This window comes from Solanum verrucosum, unplaced genomic scaffold, assembly GCF_900185275.1.
Source record: "Solanum verrucosum unplaced genomic scaffold, falcon-dt-bn FXZP01000177.1, whole genome shotgun sequence".
Classification (NCBI taxonomy): Eukaryota; Viridiplantae; Streptophyta; class Magnoliopsida; order Solanales; family Solanaceae; genus Solanum; species Solanum verrucosum.
The window spans coordinates 1,697,379-1,721,487 of NW_026020401.1; the positions used below are offsets into that span (position 1 = coordinate 1,697,379).

The window sequence follows — 24,109 nt, forward strand, 5'->3', positions numbered from 1 at the left end:
CAAATCATGAATAAGATAGTTCTTCTCATGAACCTTCAACTGCCTTGAAGCATAAGCTATCACCTTCCCCTTCTGAATCAATACGCAACCAAGACCAATTCGAGAAACATACAACAAAACCCTCTCCCTCCATGAGTAGGGTCAAAATTGGAGCAGTAGTCAATAAAGTCTTGAGTTTTTGGAAACTCACCTCACACTCGTCAGACCACTGAAACGTCACTTCCTTTTGGGTCAATCTAGTTAATGGGGATGCAATGGACGAGAACCCCTCTACAAATCGTCGATAATAACCTACAAGGCCTAAGAAACTCCGAATCTCAGTAACTAAAGCATGTCTGACCTAATCTCGAACTGCCTCAATCTTCTTAGGATCCACTATAATACCTTCCTTAGACACTACATATCCCAAGAATGCTACCGAACTAAGCCAAAACTCACACTTTGAAAACTTTGCATAAAGCTTCTTCTCCTTCATAATCCCAAGCACAATCCTCAAATGATGTTCGTGTTCCTCTTTACTGCAGGAGTATATCAATATATTATCTATGAAGACACTAACAAAGAAATCCAAGTACGGTCTGAACACTCCGTTCATCAAGTCCATAAAAGTTGCTGGGGCATTAGTCAATCCGAAAGACATCACCAAAAACTCGTAATGGCCATAACGTGTTCGGAAAGCTGTCTTAGGGATATCCTCCACCCTAACCTTCAGCTGATGATAGCCGGATCTCAAGTCAATCTTGGAGAAAATTGAAGCACCCTGCAGTTGATCAAATAAATCATTAATACGAGATATCTGGTACTTATTTCTGATGGTTACCTTGTTCAACTGTCGATAGTCAATACACATACACATAGATCCATCTTTCTTCTACACAAATAACACTGGAGCACCCTAAGGAGATACACTCGGTCTAATAAAACCCTTGCTCAACAAATCCTGCAACTACTTTTTCAACTCTTTCAATTCAGTCGGTGTCAGGCGATAAGAAGAAATGGAAATAGGTTGAGTGTCTGGCTCAACATCAATACAAAAATCAATATCACGATCAGATGGAAGACCTGGTAAATCTGTCAGAAATACCTCCGAAAATTCACTCACCGCTGGAATAAACTCAAGCATAGGAGTCTCAACACTAGTATCTCGAATTTGCGCCAAGTAAGCCAAACATCATGTCTTTACCAAGTGACGAGCCTTAAGAAATGATATCATCCCCTTAGGAGGGTGACTAAGAGAACCTCTCCATTTTACTATAGGAATTCCAGGCATAGCTAATATAACTGTCTTGGCATGACAATTTAAAATTGCATGGTAAAGGGATAACCAATCCAAACCAAGAATCACGTCAAAATTTACCATATCTAAGACCTTTAAATCTGCATGAGTGTCATATCCCATCAAGGTAACAATACATAGTCGATACATCCGATCTACCACTACAAAATCCCCAACAAGAGTAGAAACATGTACCAGCAAATCAAGAGAATCACATAATATATCCAGACTCGAAGCAAAATGTGTGGACACATAAGAATAAATAGAGCCTAGATCAAATAATACAGTAGCTGGTCGATGACAAACCGGAATAATACTTGTGATAACAACATCTGAAGTCTCAGCCTTTGGCCGACACAGAAAATCATAACAGTGAGAACGACCGCTCTCAGATTGTGAACCTCCACGACCACCACCTCGACTATAAGGAGAACCACCTCTACCTGAATGAGAACCACCGCTGCCACTCTGTACACCTCCTCTAGTAGGAGGCTGAGTAGCCCTGAAAGTCGAAGCATGAGTACCTTGATGTAAACCCCCACGTTTGGTCCTAGGGCAATCTCTCACAAAGTGCCCCATATCACCACACTCAAAACAATCCCTACAAGACGTAGGCTGATGAGAGGAACCTGAATGACCAGAATGTCATCCACGGCCTACATGTCTAGAAGATGAACCTTGTGTAGTATGCACCGAACTCGAAGAACTATGTCCAGCGTAACCAGCCTCAAACACTGGTATAACAACATGAATGAGTCTGCTAGACTGAGAGTGATAACCTCTCCCTATGTAACCTTGACTCCTAGGAGGAGCAGCACCATAATCACCTAAATGAAAGGTCATCTTGCCCTCACGCTGCTTAAATCCCTCGCGTCGAATCATCTCCAACTCTTTAGCAGTATCTACCACTTTCTGGAATGGAACACCGGAAGAAGCAACCTAAGAAACTCCCAGACGAATCGAAATAATCATCCCCTTAACAAACCTTCTCACTCTCTCAGCCTCTGTGGGAAGTATCATCGAAGCATGCCTAGCCAAGGCATGAAATTTACCCTCATACTCTGTGACTGACATACCATCTTGCTGCAAACTCTCAAACTCGGCCCTTTTGCGCTTCATCTCACTGCGTGGAACAAACTTGTTGAAATACCTGAGTAAACTGAGTCCAAGATAGTGGAGGGGATCCAGCTGGCATACTACTAATATAATCCCTCAACCACTGCTTGGCAGAGCCAGTTATATAAAATGTTGTATAGTCAACTCCACGAGACTCCACTAATCTAAGATTATGCAACCTCTCATGACAACTAACTATAAATTCATATACATCCTCGGTTAAGTCACCAGTATAAGTTGGAGGATTCATTAGTCTGAACCTCCCAAACATCTTTTGTTCATCAATGGTCATGGAAGGCTTGTTCGCCAAGTGTGATGCAATACCTGGCAATTCCATACTATCTAAACGGGGAGCTACAACAACAGCTAGTTGAGTCCCGAGAGTCTGAGAATCTGGAGCAACCATCAGATCTGGAGTCTGACCTCCAACACGGGTTTGTGAGGCATCAAAATTGACAGGCAAAGTTCCCGTCTGAGCCATCCCCTCTAGAAGTCCTAACATACGACCAAGGTATCTTGAAGAACTGGGGTGGCAATAATATTGGTTGGAGCCTGAGCTGGTCCATCCTCCTAGACACAATCCTAGACATCCCCATGAATAACATCTGCATCAAGAGGTACTGTCCTATCACGGCCCTGGGTAATTATTGGTACTTGTCCTTCCACGGGTGCTGCAATACGACCCCTACCCCGACCTCGTCCCCTGCTTCTACCTCGGATAGTGCTCCCAGAAACAGGCGCATGAATAGGCTCATGATCACCACTTGCAGATGTACGGGTCCTTACCATCTGAGAGAATGAGACATCAAGATTAGAATTTCAACAAGGTAAAGTGTGCACGATAAGGAATGAAAGAACAAAATTTTCTTAAATGTCCTATAGCCTCTCGAACATAGGTATGGATGTCATCGTACCAATTCACAAGACTCTACTAGACCTTGCTCTTGTACTCGTGAGACCGATGAACCTAGGGCTCTGATACCAAATTGTCATGACCCAAATTCACAGGTCGTGATGGCACCTATGTTCCCAACCAATAGGTAAGCCAACCCAACATATTTTATCAATTTTAACTAACTAAAGAGGTAAAATGTAAACAACGAGTAAAACATAATCTCCAACACTAAGTTATTTATAAATACGAAATGCAGAAAGCTAAAATACTACCCCTAGAATTGGTGTCATAAGTACAAGAGCTTCTGAAATATGATGCAAGTCTGAAACTAAAATGACAAATCCAAACATAAGGGATATCATGTCTGAATACTAAAATAACATAATAAACAAAATATAGAGGGAGGTGTGGGCCACGGAACATCCAAACAGCTCACCATAACTCCAAAATACTCCAAGCTCGGACTCAAACAACTCCATGAGATGTGCTCGTACTCAGAATCGAATCTACACCATAAAAGAGTGCAACAAGTGTAGTATGAGTACGAAACCGTGTGTACCCAATATATCTCATAGACCGACAATGAAGAAGTAGTGACCGGAGTTATATAAGAAAAATCAGTTTTTTACTTATACGAGCCTATATTACACTCACTAGTCAAGTTTCATCAAATAGAGGTAATCAAATATCAAGTACTTTCCAACCACCAATAAAACACATAATCATCAAGAATAAAGGATGTCATGAGATGCAATGTAATATGACACCATGAAATGATATGCCTCAGTATACCAAGTACTTTCTCAACCGTATATACATGATACTCCTCAGAAACACATCGAGAGTTCATGACCCATGGGGGACTTGTGAGGTCCATATACCGACACAGAAAATCTCCATGTGTCGGTGCGGACGATCTCAACGCACTATCATATAATCAAACAATTTTTGCACAGACAATCTCCACGTGCCCAAATTATAATCTTAATATCTCACCATCCCTAGCACGGACGATCTCCACGTGCCCAACTTATACTCATCCCCAGGTCAATGCATGTGCACAATATAATTTCAAATAAAGGGATAATGGTGCATCTCAATCAATCAAATATCAACATAATACATAATCACCTCAACTATCACAATTATACAGGTTCAATAAAGACATACAATCACACAAAGAGTTCGAGTCACTAATACATCAGCTAATGCCCATATGCTTTGGCATTCTCTGATTTAAAATCCGCATTCTATAGTAATGAACTTTCCCTTTATAACACCGGTACTTGTACCAATGTCTGTCACACCATTGGTACGAGATCCCCATCTTTCGCCCTTACCCATTGTCTATTCCATTTTTAATCTTTAATTAGGAAAATGTCTTTCAACGAAGTCTAAAAGTCTTAACATACCTTGAATGCCGAACTCGTGCCACAAATCCTCAAGATTTTTCCTTCCCTTTTCGCAAAGCTTCAGAACGTTCCCAATATACCAATTATGCAATATTCGTAAGTTAGCGAGTTCATAGACACTCATATTACTACACGTCTAACCTAGACCAGAAAATGCTATAATCAAGCTCCTAAATTTGGTGCCAACTAATATGTCATATCTTATATTTCCTATAATTTAAGCCTAGGGTTAAGTCTTAAGTCCTTCAAATAACATAATTCTAATGACATTCACAAGATCTAATACACCTAATATTTAATTACATATCTCAATATATGCAAACTTGACTCATGATTGACAAATTCTTAAATTGTTTGGCTTCCTAAAAGTACGTCAGACTTAACTAGCATTTCAACTTATCTAAACTTGAAAACTGAACAATTAAGTTAATTTGAAAAATGAAAAATGTCTCAACTATTCAATTACTCCATGGAGGGAGTAAGTTAAATTAATATGTGTCATATAATGATTGGTCTGTGATAACACTTGCTTTTAAAATCTGAAGTAAGTGAAACGCGATATAATAGTATCATTTCCAAATTATTTAAATTGAGTAATTAAATTCCATATTTGTTGTATACCACCGATCAAGGAGTTGCAATTGTAGTCTAAAGCTAGTATAAAACCCCAAAACAGTGACAAGAAATCCACAATTTTCACTCAACTATAACCTGCATTTAAATCATGAAACCATCAATTTAAAACCAATCCCCAACGTTCCTTAATTTCCATTTAATAACTCCCCAATCATTACCTAATAGTTATCACCCTTGTAACAATAAACATATGCATTATACAATTCACAACTCGCCTGAAAGGAAAGTTGTTTTACCTGGAGTCTGCGGTTTCTCTTCTCCCCGCACACGTTTTGCCTAACTCTGTTACTGGTGTTATGCTAATCACCCAATTAACTTAAATCAATACATGGGCCAAGTGATTAAAGGGTATTAAACAAAGGAAAAATTACAGAAATCCACCTTTTAGTTTACTTATTACCATTATCTCCTATAATTTTTACAAATCTCCAAAATCTCTCATTTTCGTGCATCAGATTAATGTATCAGCGCTTATATTATTGTATCTCGCGCATCATATTAATGTATCAACGTTTATATTATTGTATCCCGCGCATCAGATTAATGTATCAGCGCTTATATTATTGTATCAATTTGAGAAATTTCTATAATTATAAACTTTTAAGGGATAAATTGTAATTTTGCCTTAAAAGTATGTGATTTCTGTAATTTTCCCTTAAACAAATTATGTACTTGGCCCATTAACTATCAACTATTAATTATTTGCTAAATATTCGTCAACTAAATACTCGTAATTATTAAATAGTTTAAAATTTTCATTTAAATTTTACAGGAATAGTCAAAATAGTCCTAATTCTCAAAAGGACCTAGCGGGTCGTTACTTGCTGCCAGATATTGTTACAACAAATTAAAAATAACTTTTAACGATTATAAATATGCTCATTAACAAAGAGTAATAAAATCTTTATTGACATTAGTTAATTGTCATTGGATCCACGGTTGATATATGTTTTAAAGTCATTTGCAAAAAATGTTAAATGCCGCTAAAAATATATTTTTAGCGCCAATTACACAAGAATTGAAAAGGATAGTTTTATAATTTATATTTATGCAAAGAATTTACTATTAAATGAACATATTATCTAATATTTAACGGAAGAACTTATCTAATGTTGCAGTAGCTTACGTTTTTGTGCTATTTTTGGGGAAAAGTCACCAAAGATAGCAAGCACATGGTATGCTAGTCGTACAATTCCAACGTGTTCTATTTCTGCGGCGATAAAGAAAGGTGTCAACAACGTAAAATAATGAATATAATTTTATTTCTACAAATATTTTTTTCTAAAATATATTTTCTTATTTTTCTTATTATTTTAACTTTCTTTTTTCGTACGAGTATTATTTTTTGTTTCTCTTTCTAATTTTTTCTTCAAAATTCATTGTTATCTCTATTGAACCTCCTCATTTAATTTCAATGTCACAATTTTTACCACATGTCCACCTTCCCTCTTTTATTATGACTCCCGCTGTCCCTAATTACTTGTTCACTTTTTTTTTAGTTGTCCCTAATTACTTGTCTATTTTGACTAGGGGTGTGCATTTGTTTTTTTGATTTGGTTTTGCACTATTCGGTTTGTTTTTTTCGGTTTTTGGTTTGTAAAAGTGTAACCCAATCCGATCCAAAATAAATTTGGTTTGGTTTGGTTTTCCCCTATTCGGTTCGTCTTTTTTCGATTTGGTTATTTGGTTATGTCAATAATTAATAACATAACCAAAGTAATAATATTTAATCACTTAAATATACTTTCTAATATAGATCATAAGTAAAACTTAAAACACAATACTTATAAGTATACCTATTATGGATGTAATTTAAATATAAAATATAAACGTAATCATCATGAAAGGCAATAACCAAAAAGGGACAAAAGTGTTTAACTCCAACTTAATTCTAAACCTAAACATTATATATATATATATATATATATATATATATATATATATGGTTTTTTCGGTTTTTATTTTTTAAAACCCGAAATCAAACCAAAAAAACCAAACAAAGTAATTTATTAATCCAAAATCAATCCGAAAAACCAAAAAACCAATCCAATAAAAATTCGGTTTGATTTGGTTTGGTTATTCAGTTTAATTAAACCGAATAGTGCACACCCCTAATTTTGATAAATCAAGAAAGGACAATTTTTTTATTATCTATTATACCCTTAATTAATTACTTTGAAAAATGTAAAACTTCTTGAAAATCTTAAAATTTTAATTCCTCCACTTCATAATTAATAAGGGTAAAATGGTAAACTCACTATGACAATCATTGTTTTCTTAATATGTGTGTCAATTCAAAAGTCGACAAGTAATTAGGGACAGAAGGAGTATTAGTTTAACTCTCTTCAATTTTAAAACTTTATATAAATATTTTTTTACATTTTGAAAATTTTGATAAACCCATTAGATTTCAAGATGATTATAAGGTATCATTTACTTATTTTATTTGAATTTCAATCAAGCTATTCTTATTTTTGGAGAATTCATTGATTCTTTCAAATTTATCATTTTTAATTTTTGAAAGTTATATGAAAACGAGATAAATTAATTGATGATACCTTTCAAAATTTTAAAATTTCTTAGAAAAATAATTAATTTTGTTATCAATAACTCAACAAAGTCTAGAAAATAGTATGATTTTTTTAAAAAAATCACTGAAAAAAAGGAAATTGGCTAAAGAAGAAGAAAAAAAACGAAAATGGGAGAGGAGCACAACTTGAATGTGGGGGTGGGGGTGAGAGGCGAAGATGAAAGATAGAAAATGGGGGTGGGAATCGGCTTGAACGTGGGGTGGGAGGTGAAGTGAAATTTAAGGAGAATTCAAAATTAAAGTAAGAAAAAAATAAATTAAAAAGTAAATGAGAAAAAATAAAGAAAAACCTAAAATAAAAAATATATATATTATACTCCCTCCATTTCATATTAATTGAATTTTTGAGGTGTTTCACACCCTTTAAGAAAAGTAGATCAAGACATAAATTGAACATAGTTTTCCATTTTTATCCTTATTAATTATTGTCAAATTTATGATTAAAATAACTAAATATTAATTAATCACTAATTCCAATACTAACTAATGAAGGGTAAAATTGGAAGAACATTCTAAATGTAGTCTTGAAAACTGAACAATTAAGTTAATTTGAAAAATGAAAAATGTCTCAACAATTCAGTTACTCCATGGAGGGAGTAAGTCAAATTAATATGTGTCACATAATGATTGGTGTGTGATAACACTTGCTTTTTAAAATCTGAAAGTAATTGAAACTCGATATAATAGTATCATTTCCAAATTATTTAAGTAGGCAATAAAACACCCGCATAATTAAGATGTTATTTTTAAAAAAATTCTAGACAAATTCAGATACTACTCTATGTCTTTCCTCTATATAAATGTGCATTCCCCATTGATATAGGTGCAAATTTCTTACACATCAACTTTGTGAATAGTATCAAAGTTGAAGGATTATCAAAAATGGATAACTATACACTTGTGCTTGGATCAACTTTGGCCTTGAGCTTTTTTTACATTATTATAGCAAAAATATGCAATAGAGGCAACAAAAAGTTTCCACCAGATCCATCACCATGGCCAATTATTGGAAATTTTCATTTGTTAGGTACAAAACCTCATAGATCACTAGTCAATCTTGCACAAATATATGGTCCAATTATGAGTTTAAAAATAGGACAAAAAGCACTAGTGGTCATTTCTTCATCAACCATGGCAAAACAAGTCCTTCAAAAGCAAGACTTAGCCTTTTCCACTAGATTTATCACTAATGCCCTTCAAGCACATAACCATTGCAAATTTTCTGTGGCATGTCTTCCTGTTTGTCCTCAATGGCGAACGCTTCGGAAAATCTTGAACACAAATATCTTCTCATCCAATAGGCTTGATGTGAATGAACATCTAAGGTCTCAAAAGGTTAAAGAGTTGATTGCTTATTGTGCAAAATGTAGTCAACAAGGTAAAGCTTTGGATATATGTCAAGTTGTTTTCAAGACTAATTTCAATTTGATGTGCAACACCCTTTTCTCCAAGGACTTGGCTGACCCCTTTTCGGATTCAAAGGTAAAACTAATTAACATGATTGTGAATACCTTGTTATGGTTTTTTTATACTAAACGGTACGCTCTCTGTCCCATTTTATATGAGTTAGAGCCTGTTTGACATTGTTGTTGGAGGCTAGAAGCACTTATTTTGAGGAAAAAAAACACTTTTGTTGAAAAATGAAGTGTTTGACAAATCAGTAAAAATGCTTTTAAATGGAAGCAGAAACAGTTTTCTGCTGTTGAGAAGAAGTGAAAAATTTCTACTTTTTTAAAAAAGCAGAAGGAGAAACAAAAAATTATTTTTCTCAAAGGCTAAAATATCATTTTCGTATATATACATTTACCAATATATTTCTTATTAATTAATTAGTATATTTCATAAGTTTTATTAAATTTCATTTAAGAATTTTATTTTTTATTTGTATATAATTTATTTTACGTTTATATATTATTTACTTATTATTTTGTAGAATTAGAAAAAAGAAAAAAATAACAATTTAAGATTTCAACCTCCCAGAAAAGGGATAATATTGATTGAAAATTTAAACAGGTAAATTTTAATTTTTTTTATAATAGATATTTAAAATAGTTTCTCTCTGTAAAATAATTTCAATATTAGAAGTACATTAATAGTTATTCTTTCTTGTAATTTGACTCTTAGAAGCACTTTAACACAATTTGCTTATGAAAACAATTTTCAAATGAATTAGTCAACCACAAATTGATATTTTTTAAAAGCACTTTTTCTAAAAAGCCATTTTAAAAAAGTGTTTCTAATAATAAGTTGTTTTTAGCAGCAATGTCAAACAAGGTCTTAGTTTGACTTGATACAGAATTTAAAAAAGAAAGAAAGACTTTTAAAACTTGTATTCTAAAATAATTAGGTGATAGATATTTGTGTGACTTTAAATCATTTTATTAAGAGTAAAATTGATATTTCAAAGTTAATATTTCATTCTTTTTTTAGATTGACTAAAAAAAAGTGATATAAATTAGAGTAGAAGAAGTATATCAAATGCCTTGTTTTGACCCTTTATAATTTTAAAGGTTGAGTTGAAGGATATGATTTGGGGCATCATGGAAGAGGCTGGGAAGATTAACCTAGCGGATTATTTCCCTATACTTGAAAAGTTTGATCTTCAAAAAATAAGGTATCGCACAAATATCCATTTTGGTAAGTTGTTTAAACTTTTAGGTGATTTGATCAATGAACGATTAGAGGAAAAACAAAGCAGCCACGGTGAAAAGAACGATGTTTTGGAAGTATTACTCAACCTCAGTGCAGAAAATCCCAAAGAGATAGATCACAATCATATAAAATCACTGCTCCTGGTTCGTGCTCTTCTATTTTATCCTTTAAATTTTAGAAAATTTTCAACATATCCTTTAAATCGTTAAATCATTGTTTTGATTTAAATTGTCCATGAAGTAAGAAAGAAGAAGAAAATAATAATCGAGAATACACTTGGATTTGTGTTGCTTGAACTGGCTAACAGTGTGGTAGAAGATCAAGGGTGAACTACCACTAATAGAAATAACATAAGAATTTAACGAGCTTTAGTCAAACCAACATCCTTAGGACAAAAGGAGATATATAGAGTTGTGCATTATAAATAAGAAGAATAGTGCAAAGAATTTGTAATTACAACCCTTTTTTACACGTCCCAATTATCCCTAAACCTACATGAAATGGCTTTCTCAAACCTCGTTTGGTAGGCGGTATTAGATAAAATAATTCATGGATTGAAATTTAGTCCATCTAATACATTGTTTGGTTACTTTATTTAATTTAATCCATGGATTGCTTATTCACCATATGTGGTCTTATCTTATCTCTAGAAAATGGAGGGATAACTAATCCAAGGTTTAACAAACCTTGGATAAGATCCCTAAATGACTAAACTATCCCCTTATTCCTTTTCCTAAATTTATTTTGTAATTTAATTTCCTTTTTATTTATATTGAAATGGTTATAAATGTTCTTTTTTAATTCTCCAAATTCGTTCTGTGTAATTTAATGATTTCGCTAAAAAAAATTATCCATTTTTTCTTGATTTTTTTTATTCAAGATAGTTTATCGATTAACCACTTGAACTATTTATTTTTATTTTTTTTAAAAAAAAAAACAAGCTTTAGGTATTGAACAATTTAAGTAGTCTTAAATCTATGTTAAGTTTAAGATATACTTGACCAATAAAAAAATAGAAATACACCGTGCCATTAATGATCTCTTTATAGTGGTACATCACACCTTAAAATTAATAACAATTTATATATATATATATATATATATATATATATATTTGACTTAACTTGTTAAATGGAATAGAAAATCCTAAAAAAAAAAATATTGTCCGGCAGTTATCTACCTTGAACTAATTACATAAAATTAAAAATCTCATAATAACACAAGGGTATAATAGGAAAGAATTTTTTGTAGAGTTTTAAATCAAACACAAGATTAAGTGGAAAGTAATGAACCAAACACTTGACAAAAAATAATCTCTACACTACTAATCCCTGCGTTACTAATCCCTGCGTTACTAATCCCTGCGTTACTAATCCCTGCATTACTAATCACTGCATTATCAATGTTTGTACCAAACGACCCCTAAGAGTAATAATAAAAAATTTCTTAAACCTATAGGAAAACAATGAGTTTCCCGAATCTACTAGGAGAACTAGTATAACTAAAATTCACAAAATTCAAGAAATAAACATCAACTATTTTCCTTGACTTTGAATTATCTTCATCAATTGAAACAACATCTCTCTCTCCTGCCCTCAACCCTAGCACTGTATTTACTTAGTACTGCAAACACTAATCAAATTTAGACAATGCCGAAATTTATTAGGGAGAAGGACCTAAAATGTCCCTCACATTGATACAAAATAATCTTTAATCCACATTTCGGGCCTTCAAATACTCTTGACATTAATCTTTTGGCTCAAGAATACCCTAGACATAAATATTTGGCTCATATTTGCTCTTACTTTTAACAGTTGTCCTAAAGTAGAATTATTAAATACATATTATTATGTTGGCTAATCTGATTGGTTCAAATTTAAACTCTTCTCAAATAAATAATAAAAACTATTTTGGATATATACAAAAGAAAAATTGCAGTATACGTACATAGTTGATTAATTAAATCATCTTCTATGAACTAATTATTTATAAATGAATGTCGTTATTTTTCTCCCTTTTTTCTCCTTAATTTGTCATTAATTGAAAAATAATAAAATTTAAAATGGTGGAAAAGATCCAAGAAGAAAAATAAAAGTGGAAGAGAGATGAAGTGAGGGGGGGGGGGGGGGGGAGCGTAGATAGTAGAGGATTGGTTTTTTTTTTTAATTTACTATGGAACCCAAAATTAGGCCAATCATTGGAGTCCATATATTAAATAATTTCAAATTATTTTAATGAAGAAGGGCGTAAAATACCCTTAAACTATGAGATTTAGTACAAATTTACCCTCCATCCTTCTTATGAGTGTGAGTTGTTAAAAATAAGGGTATTTTTGAACCAAAAGATTAACACCAAGGGTATTTGAAATCCGAAAGGTGAATGTATGATAATTTTATACTGATTCAAATAGTTAAGAGGTATTTTAGATCCTTCTGTCATCCAAGTACCTCAAGATTCATCTGAGTACTCCCTTCTAGTACTCTTTACAAGGACACCTCAAGATTCATTTGACTCCCTTCTAGTACTTTTTATACAAGGACACCTCAAGATTCATTTGACTCCCTTCTAGTACTCTTTACAAGGACACAAAATAATATATATCTCCAAATCCTTACTATCTTTATAAAGAATTTTCACCTCCTCCAGTCCCTCACCTTCTAAACTACTAGACTGACACTAACAAAAACAAGTTTTAGCAGCAATAACTAAACACATTAATAAAGAGTGCTAAAGTTTTTACCTGTATTAGTTAAGTGTCATTAGATACAATATAGCTAAAGGCTTTAGGAACATATATAAAGAGTGTTAATTGCCGCTAAATAACATATTTAGCGGCAATTGAGCTATTGTTGTTAATTAATTGCTGCTAAAAATAATTCTTTTTGTAGTGTGAGCTTGTGGAGATTTAATTTCTAGCACCACTGAGATTTAATTTTCACATTAGACTGAGCTTGTCACTGACTCCATAATCTGTTTCTATTTTTGCCTTGTCCCTTAGACTTTTTTCTAATAGAAAAATTCATTGAATGTCACATCTATCCCTATTATATTTTTCTAAGGTTAAGGGATCGAGTTAATTATGAAAAGTCATATGGGACTATGGGAATTGATAGGGTATGCAGTGTTAGAATATGCACATCGAAAGCATTTTTTAAGATCACAAATCTTACCTAATAACCAAACAACATAATCTAAATGAATTGAGAGGATAACTTATAACATGTCGAAACTTTTACAAAACTCGTTTAAGAACAATGAATCTAGGGTTGCAGTTCTATGCTATTTCCTAACTAATTCTTTCAATCAAGTTTTACGTGGGAAAGTATTTTTTTAGAAAATGATGATCCTTTCTTAAGAACCACCGCCCCTATTTATATTTTTTCAGCAAAAAAAGAAGGGTTTGAAAGAGAAAACATTATCAGTCATTAACCCCGGCAATAACAATTAACAACCATTAATCATCATTAAGAGAAGTTAAAATGCAATCAACAACAAAATGTTCTTTTCTTTCTTCTTTTAATTAAGAAAAACGTTTTCCCCTCTTTTAAACTAGTAATAAATTATTTAAAGTCAAAACAATTTATTCCTATAGAAGAAGACTAGTAAAGAGAATACCTCTTCTAGAGTAATCCTTTTCTTTTCATTGTATACATTGAACTTTAAATTATGGAAAATGTGTAGATTATGTAATTTATTAGTTAATAATTGTAGATTATGTAATTTAGTTAATATAATTGTAGGTTATGTGATTTTTAGTTAATAATTGTAGATTATGGAATATTTTATGCTTCACAAGTATTTATGAATCTTTCCATTTATTTAGTTCATTTTAACCCCACATATTTCAATCCAAATAATATTTAGACGGATTATTCACTCATTTATTTATCATCTTAATTCATTTTAACTCGTTCAAATTCATGTCAATCTGCTTATACCCCTAATTTATAATTTAAGAGAATTATTAAATATTACAGGACTTATTTGCTGGGGGTACTGATTCACCAACAACCACAATAGAATGGGCAATGGCAGAAATACTTAGAAAACCAGAGATTATGAAGAAAGTCCGAGTTGAGCTTGCAGAAGTCGTTGGAAAAGGAAAACCAGTAGAAGAATCAAATATTCCTAAACTCCCCTACTTGCAATTCATTGTCAAAGAAACCTTAAGATTGCACCCACCAACTCCATTTTTAATACCCCGAAAAGTTGAGCAAGATGTTAAATTGTGTAACTATATCATCCCGAAGGGCTCACTAGTACTAGTTAATGTGTGGGCGATTGGCCGAGATCCTACTTTTTGGAAGGACCCTTTCGTATTTAAACCAGAGAGATTCCAAAGTTTAGAAGTGGATATGCAGGGGCAAGATTTTGAATTGATTCATTTTGGTGCTGGTCGAAGAATATGTCCTGGTTTACCATTGAGATTAGTCCCAATAATGTTGGGTTCACTCTTGAATTCCTTCAATTGGAAACTTGAAGCAAACATTGAGCCAAAAGACTTAGACATGGAGGAAACATTTAGTTTCATCTCATCCAAAGCTCATCCTTTGCGAGTTATCCCATCTCCTCTTTGATGTTTGTATAATGTAATAATTGAGTGCACGTAAGATTTCCTACTGTTGTTGTTTTTTCAGGTTTATTATTTTGGTCCTTTTCCTTTTCAAAACAAAATAAATTTTGTATGTTTTACATTTTTTGTTCCTCTTTTGCACTTGAAAGTGTCGTTTTTAATAAACACCTTGTCCCTTAATTCAAGAAATTTGGAGAAAAGCTACTATATAGAGTTTAATTGATTGTCCACTTGCCAATTAATTTTTCAAATGGGGACATATATTCGTCTCCTTAGGTTATCTTTCATTTCTAGCATATTATTTCTTCCTCTGTTGGTGGAAAGCTTTTGATCATGTTTCTATCACGCCCCGAGCCTACACCCCGGACGTGGCTGGCACTCGAGAACCATTGCTGGCCCCAAGAGAACCCTTGGCCGGGCTTACTAACTCAACGTAAGAAATATAACTCATGCAAAGACTTATGAAATAACAACTTAGACAAAATAGCAACTCAAGTCTTAAACGTATACAACTTAAATGAATAAGACTAAAGACTATGACTATCCGTCTATGAAGCCTCTAAAACAAAGAAAGATGTCAGGACAAGACCCCCGATCATCCTAACAATGAAATATTGAAAGCAAATAATAAAAAGAGTCCTCCGGAATGCAAGGAGGCTCACCAACTAACTGTGAATGCTCAACTGGATCAACAAGGCACTGGATGTTGATCCTGGTTACCTGCGTCTTCATCATAAGACGATGCAGGCCAACTGGTATCAGTACATTGAATGTACCAGTATGCGAGTTGGAATGCTAAACATAACTTAAGCTTGAAAAGAATCTGAAAGAAACACTTACCTTGACTTTACTCAACTCCTGAATAACTTAACTCAATATAAACCAATAAAACACATGCAAAGACTTACGAAATACTCAACTCCTGATACTAAGTTTGTCACGCCCCGAGCCTAGACCCCGGACATGGCTGGCACTCGAGAACCATTGCTGGCCCCAAGCGAACCCTTGGCCTGACTTACTTACTCAACGGAAGACTTAAACATAAGAAATATAACTCATGCAAAGACTTACGAAATAAAAACTTAGCCAAAATGGCAACTCAAGTCTTAAACATATACAACTTAAATGAATAAGACTAAAGACTATAACTATCCGTCTATGAAGCCTCTAAAACAAAGAGGGATGTTGGGACAAGATCCCCAATCATCCTAACAATGAAATACTAAAACCAAATGATAAAAAGAGTCCTCCGGAATGCAAGGAGGCTCACCAACTAACTCTGAGTGATCAACTGGATCAACGAGGTACTGGATGCTAATCCTAGTTACCTGCGCCTAAATCATAAGACGATGCAGGCCAACTGGCATCACTATATTGAATGTACGAGTATGCGAGTTGGAATGCTAAACATAACTTAAGCTTGAAAAGAATCTGAAAGAAACACTTACCTTGACTTTACTCAATTCCTGAATAACGTAACTCAATATAAAGCAATAAACCATATGCAATATACAGAAAGCTTTTAAAAAAGTAGAAATCAACTTAGTTTGTTAAAGAAATGAAATAACAAACTCAACGATACTTGTATAATAAAGTAATATAGTTTCTGTGGGAGATTCTCTAACCGACAACCACCACTATGAGCCTAAGTGGTGATACAACATCTTGCCCACGCGGCCAGAACTGTCCTATACTTTGCCTTCATATAGTATGCCTTAACTAAGTGGATCCACTAGTCTATCCTAAAAGCATCTTAAGGAGTCATCTAAAAAGTATGATCCTTTACTACCCATGATGGCTACATGGTTTATGGAGGCTTGAGTTAATATGAACTCGCATCCCCATATCGGTGTTCAATACTACTCCCAAAATATACTTAGCTCATATGTTTTTAAAACAAAATTCTTTCTTTGGTTTGAGATAATTACTCAAAACTTAGCTTAAAATCTCTCTTAGAATAGATGTTACGTTCCCTTTCTTTCTCAAATGTGAAAACATTTTAAAACTCTTTGGGAATACATAGTCCCCATATACTTCTTTGAAGAATGAACTTCAATCTTTACTCTTTACTCTGTACTTACTTGAACTAAAATGTCTTAAAACAAAGTTAAAAGCATTTGCAAAAGACTTCTTGAAAAACCTCTTAGAACTTCCTAGACTTGACTATTGACTTTCCTTGAATTTGAATTTATGGATTCAAGGTTACGATTTATGTTTTTGGATGATTTCTAGATGTTTGTTTATAAGTCATTTAGAGTAGTTAGAATCAATGGAAAGTGTTAGTACACTTTAGAAGGACTTAATTAATAGGCTAAACAACGAAAAACTGGTGAAAAACGATGATTTGGGCGCATCCCGGGCGCGCCGCGCCAGCCCCTCGGGTGCTACGGGGGCGCGTCGTGCCAGTCTCCCTTCAGGAAATTTTTTTGACAAAGTTTTGATCTCATTTTCTGATCCTAAATCGTTTTAATCTGATTCTTTTTCTCAAATTCACTTTAGATTCATGCACCCAAATCATATACATAAAATCTAACCCAAACAACTCAAGGAAAGAACACTTTAACATCAAGAAACTTCTTAACCCCAACTCATATTTAAGAACGAAATCACTTCAAGAACATCAAATTCTCAATCTTTTAAGGAAGAAGATACGCTGAATTAAATATGCTTGGCGCGTGGGTGAACTAACCCAACGCTATGTGATCTCACATACCTCGTAGGGATCGCCCCTTGACGAAATCCACGATCTAAGCTTCAAGAACTTGACAATTTCCTTGCTTCTCCTTCTCTTTTCTCCTCTTCTTTTCTCTTCTCTAAAACCCTAACTCTTTTTCCAAAAGAGTAAACTGACTAAGATCAGTTTAGACCCCATTAATTACCCAAAAATGAAATAAAATAATTAGGTAAGGAAAAGACCAGACTACCCTTCTAAAATCCGGATTGGACATTTCCTTATTTGAACAGCCCAACTTCGAATGGGAATATCTCACTCATACGAACTCGGAATCGCGCAAACTCGGCGGAGTTGGAAAGATTATTCCACAATATATCGTACGATATCTGGAACCACACCTAACTCATCCTGATCTAGAAGTTATGGTCGTTTGAAATTGACCAAAAGTTCAACTTAACAAACTTAACAAATTTTCCAGATTTTATATTCTTTCCAAAAATGGCTATTTCCAATTCTTTAACTTCTTCCTAGTTATTTTGATTTGCGAGATGTTACGGTTTCCTTGTCAAAATTGAAAACAAATGTATTTTGTTTTTAAAGTGAAAAATGATATTTGGAAATTAATAATGTTTGGTTATGACTATAAATTGGAGTTGTTTTTGACTTTTTGTGAGTAGTTTGGTGATTAAAAAAAAAAAAAACAACTTTTTGTTGTTTTTTACATGTAATGCCCCAGTCGGTCATTTTTGGAAAGTTTTGTGAATTTATCGTTTTACCCCTCCCGATATCGATCCCGAGTCTTTTATTTTGAGTTTGAAAAGTTGATTTCAAACTTTAAGTTAAAAGTTGAGAATTTGATAAGTTTGTGACTTTGAAAGGTTAAGTTGCTTAAAAGTGCTTTTTGGAGTCTTTTGGTGTTTCGAGTGTTGGAATGGAATTTCATCGATTCCATCAGTCCCAAAATGTGGAATCTAAGCTGCGAGGGTTGCCGGTCTCAGATTCAGAGTCTTTTTGAGGATTTGAGGTCCTAAGTTGTAAAAATGTGGAAATTTAGCCTTTGAGTTGACTTTGGTCAACATTCGGGGTTCAAAAGCTCAGATCAGAATTCCGAGAGTTTCGTTAGATTCTGGGAATGATTTTAGGCCTAGATGAGGTTTTGGTTGATTTTTGAGAGGTCTTGAACCTATTTTAGCCTTTTTAGGCGTTGAGTTAGTTGTCACTTGAGAATTAAAAAAAAAAACATAACCACGGGCTATTGGTATTTGCAATCTTAAGACAAGCTTAAGTTAAGAACTCGACCTAATGCCTAGAATCTGTCAGTTGGTATTTGCGATCAATTTCCTACTCAGATGCCGGGGGATCGACAAGTAGGATACCCTTAGGAACGTTGTCATCATAGCACTTAAAAAGATTCATATACACTAACAAAGGAAAAATAAGCAAAAGAGAGAATTATAAAAGATCAAACGTTAGAGAACCAACAACAATGCAAAAGAGAGAATTATAGATCCTATAAAAGATCAATGTTAGAGGACCTATAAATTAAACCATAAAAATATTATATAACAAAGATTGGGACAATAATAACATCAACAAATTCAATATAATCTCACAAAGCGTGTCTATGGAGGATAGAATATATTTAGACCTTATCATTATCTTATATGTAGATAGGCTATTTCCAATAGACCCGCTCAAGTTAATAAAAATATAAAGTAGAATAGAGAGAAATTGAATAATGTAAACGAATACAATCATGACAAAATACTACAACAACCTGACAAATCATCCTAAACAATAGTCATAATTACAAGCTATAACGATAATCAAGGTGTAAAAAAAATACAAAATCCAATTAATTTATTATCAATTTAAATGTTGAGATATAAATATCTCTTATATCTTGAATAAACGTAGGGATAAGTTCATATTGTTAATTTATTGATTTAATTTCATATATTTGTTGATATTTTAAGTGATCGAGCGAAGCGCGGCTTAGTTTACTACTTGTGATATAACATGACATTAACCATAAAGTTCATTAAGAAAATATACCACTTATACAAATTAACCATTGAATCGATCATAGGCAAGGAGCAGATCTAGAATTTATGTTATATAAATTACATTTTTAAAGTTTTTATTTTTGAATCAATTATATTTGTAAAATTATGAATTCATATTTACTATTAGTTGCAATTTTACACATAAATTTATATTCTATATTACAGAAAATACTAGGATTAGATAAACTCGATGATTTTAAGCTCTATCTGCTTCTGCGCTCAGATTTAGATTTGTGGTGTTATCCATACTATGATTTTTTTTTTACTATAAAACATTAAGTAGTAAAACAAACGGAAATTAAAAGAATTTTTAAAAGTAGAAAAGTATAAATTTTAAAGTTGACAACTTTGATATATAAAATTAAAGGAAAATTACACAACAAGACAAATATGTTATATGTATTTCCGATAAAACACTATAGTTTAAAATATTACAATTTGTAGATGTATAGAGGATTTGATAGAAAATTTATCTCTCCCTTACGTCTCTCTCTCTCTCTCCTCTCTCTCCACATCCCAAACAGCTGCAACCTCATACCACTTAAATATGACAATTGTATTTTGTATTATGTATCAATTGTATTTTATTCCGTATCAATTATATTTTCAATTATGTATCAATTGTATATGTATTTTGTATCAATTGTATTATGAAAATTTGTATTATGTCAATTGTATTCGTCGACACATTGTATTTGTTAATACAATTGATACAATTATATTCGATATATGATACCAATCAATTGTATTCAGACAATTATATTTGTAAATGTATCCAGTTTATTTGCATTATGTATCAATTGTATTCGTGATACAACAAATACGCATGTATTACTTTTCTCTCCTCCCTCTCTTGATCGACATGATTTCTAAACACCTATGCATGATTCAATAACTACCCAACCCAAATCCCAACTAATCAACAGGCATTCACATTCTCGAGCTCAATCTAAGAAAGGGAAGTCGTAGCCTACATGTAGGCCGATCACGCGAGGCCAAAATCACTTCTTCGAAACTTTTCCTTTCCAAACGACCTAGAAACACTGCCACGCTATCAAAAAAAGAATCACAATGTTATTACGATCGTTTTTACACTAAAATTGCAAGAAACAGAGACAAACCAATTTTGGGGTCAAAACAGGGAAAGTGGGACATGCGCTGGAAATTTTGAAATTAACCCCAAAAATAGGTCCTAATCAGTTCCCTGAGCTCATGTACCAAAATGGGACACAATTCAAGGCTCGGAAACATCACAGTATCAACATGCAACCAACTCAAGAACTAGAAATGGGACAGCAACTGAAATCAGTAACTTTACCAGAAACAGAAGGTCTACAGTGAATTCTGACAATACCACGACTTTCTCCTCGAAAAACCACTCAAAATAGCCACTGAAATCATCAAATTTGGACTTAGAATGAGGGAGAATCAAGTCCCAAAATATCCCACAAATTGAGTTCTCAAAGTAGCCATGGCAACAGGTGAAAACGAGAATTTACCTCAAACAAAGATCCCAAAGCAGCTTCCGATCTCCCCAACACGTTCTCCTCCAAAAATCTCACAACCTAGCCTCTTGAATCACCCAATTTGAAGCGCTATAGCTCAAGATGTTCAACTTTGAAATTGAGGAAGAAATGCTGAAAATGACTGTCTTGTAGGCGAGGGTGCACCAGCAGATTATTTCTATTTTTGAAGTCTCTGATGGGGTGTTCGAGATTCGTTCGAAGCCCTGTGTGCACAAACAGACTATGATATCCCACTAGATTCGACGTTCCGGACTCAATGGAGAAGTCGTAATTTTCATACGAGGATATTTTGACTAAAAGTGGGTCCCACACCCAAATATCATTTTTAGCCTAATTCCACAACAGGTCTCGGGAAGTGAACGAAAGGCCGTTCTAGACCAAACTTGACATTCCAGAACTAATTGCGCTGATGGAATTTTTATCCGAGTGCATTTTCCAAGAATGTTGACCAAAGTCAACATTATGCCGAATTTCAAAAGCTAAAACACCTAATGGTCAAAACTCGCACCAAATGTCTCGATACTCATGCCAACTATGCTACTATCCAAATTTGGTTATTTCAGAGCTGATGGAACCGTCATAATTCCATTCTGAATTCGTTTACTTGACATTTTGACTAAAGTCAACTATTCAAGTTTCAAAAGCTTCAAAATAGGGAAACGGGCATAAAACCCAAACGAACGATCAGGCAACCGAACAGTCAGTGACATCAAATCATAAATGACTTGGGTTCGCTATAGGAACGCTATAAATGACGAAAAGGAGGAGTTTAGGCAAAAATGACCTGGAGGGTCATTACATCATTAGACTCCCGAGACCTTAGGTTGTGATTTGGATATTTAGGTAAAAAGTTGAATTTTTGCTCTAAAGAGGTTTCTTGGGGGTATTTCAATCATAACCATCCTTTTAATGAAATCCACCAATTCTGTTGGTTCCAAAACATATTTTATGATGAATTTGCACTATTGGTTTGTGTTTATAGGGTTCCGAATGAGTTTTGAGGGTCAATAAAGGTTGCTGGTAAACACTTTTTGCGAGAAAATATAGACTTTTAGCAACATAAGATGGACTTTAGCGACGAAATCGCTGAGTTCAATATCTATTCCAACTCATTTTCGTATTTTTGACATTTTGGGAGCTAGAAAGGTCCGTTTGAGGTGACTTTTGATGCGTTTTTCTTCGATAATCGTTGGGCACTCATTTTAAACCCTATTTTATGTTTTTTCCCAATAATACTCCTTTCATATTTCATGATTTATATCCATAAAATGGAGATTTTAAATTCCAATGTAGAGAAATAAAAATTTGTTGATTTGAAAGTTGATTTGGAATGAGTTTTTTTATTGATTTTCGGGATTTAAGGTTGTTGTATTGAAAGAGAAAATCCGATTCGACTTGTTTTGTTGTGGAGCCAATGAGAGGAAAAAAAATAGATGCGAGAGGAGAATGATACAATCGAAAAAGGTAGCAGTTGCTGCGTCGACGGCAACAACAAAACTGTAAATCCATTCAAAGAGACCGGAGTCGGAGGGGCAGGCTCTGGTGAAGACGTATCTTCATCTGCGGCATCATCATAGTCCTCAACATCAAAGAGTCAAGGAAAATCATACAAAATATGTCTCATGTGTGTATTTACCTTGTTTTCCGCAAGAAACTCATATGTGTATTACTAACATAATCAAAGATTAGTCTTATCAAACCTTGCATCATGGGTAATCTTCACTGAGATCTGGCATAGCCTCAAATTTGACCTAGTATTATTCAAGTCAAGCTCTACCCGAATAAATCAATTATGAGAACTATCATACTGATGAAATGAGTTGTTATATCATATACCAGTTAAAATACTGTTGATCCCCAAATGGAAAAGGAAGTAAAAAAGGAAGAAATCACAAGAAATACATGAATCGATGAATAATTGGGATACTTGTTGCATATGTCTGCTTCGTTATCCCAAGTAGCCTTTCAATCGATCAGTTCTTCCATTGAGCATTTACTGACTCAATCTCTATACTTCTCAACTTAACAATAGGTTCTTCTTAATAAGAGAGGTTTTCATCAAGTAACACAAAATTCCAATGGATGATGTAATTACCATCACCATGGAACTTCTTAAACATAGGCACATAAAATACTAGGTGAACCCTAGACAAACTCGAGGGCAATGTAAGTTAGTGTTCCACCCTAAGAATTTCAAACAATTCAATAAATATCACACTAAGCTTCCTTTTCTTGCCAAATCTCATGATTCCTTTCATGGGTACACCATGACTAACACTTGCTCGCCTTTCATAAAGTGCATGTCTTTTATCTTGTGATTTGTATACTATTTTTGTTGACTATGTGCCGCCACAAGTTTCTTTTATGTAAACATTATCTTCTCTAACAAGTCCTTTAACAGGTCAGTACCCCACAGTCTCACCTCAAAAGCATCAAACCAGGTGATAGGCGATCTACACCTCCTTCTATACAAAGCCTTAAATAATGTCATATCAATGCTCGAGCGAGAACTATTATTGTAAGAGAACTGGGCTATGGATAGGAATTGATTCGAATATAGAGCCTTGAAAGTCCATGACACAAGAGTAGAACATGTCCTCTGAGACTTGAATCGTCCACTCCGACTAGCCATTTGTCTAGAGGTGAAACTCTATGCAATGATCCAACATACTCCCCACTTTTCATGCAACTTC

At 33.7% G+C, this 24,109-nt stretch overlaps 1 protein-coding gene and 1 pseudogene across 1 annotated transcript; one reads left to right on the forward strand and one right to left on the reverse strand.

Moving 5' to 3' along the window:
• Positions 1 to 2,396: 2,396 nt before the first annotated feature.
• Positions 2,397 to 3,181, reverse strand: LOC125839913 (uncharacterized; annotated as a pseudogene).
• A 5,584-nt stretch (positions 3,182 to 8,765) lies between these two features.
• Positions 8,766 to 15,157, forward strand: LOC125840030 (geraniol 8-hydroxylase-like). Its single transcript, XM_049519013.1, has 3 exons — positions 8,766 to 9,407; positions 10,436 to 10,720; positions 14,555 to 15,157. The coding sequence occupies exons 1-3, from the start codon at positions 8,808 to 8,810 to the stop codon at positions 15,152 to 15,154; spliced, it is 1,485 nt and encodes a 494-aa protein (XP_049374970.1). The 5' UTR covers positions 8,766 to 8,807; the 3' UTR covers positions 15,155 to 15,157.
• Positions 15,158 to 24,109: the final 8,952 nt, after the last annotated feature.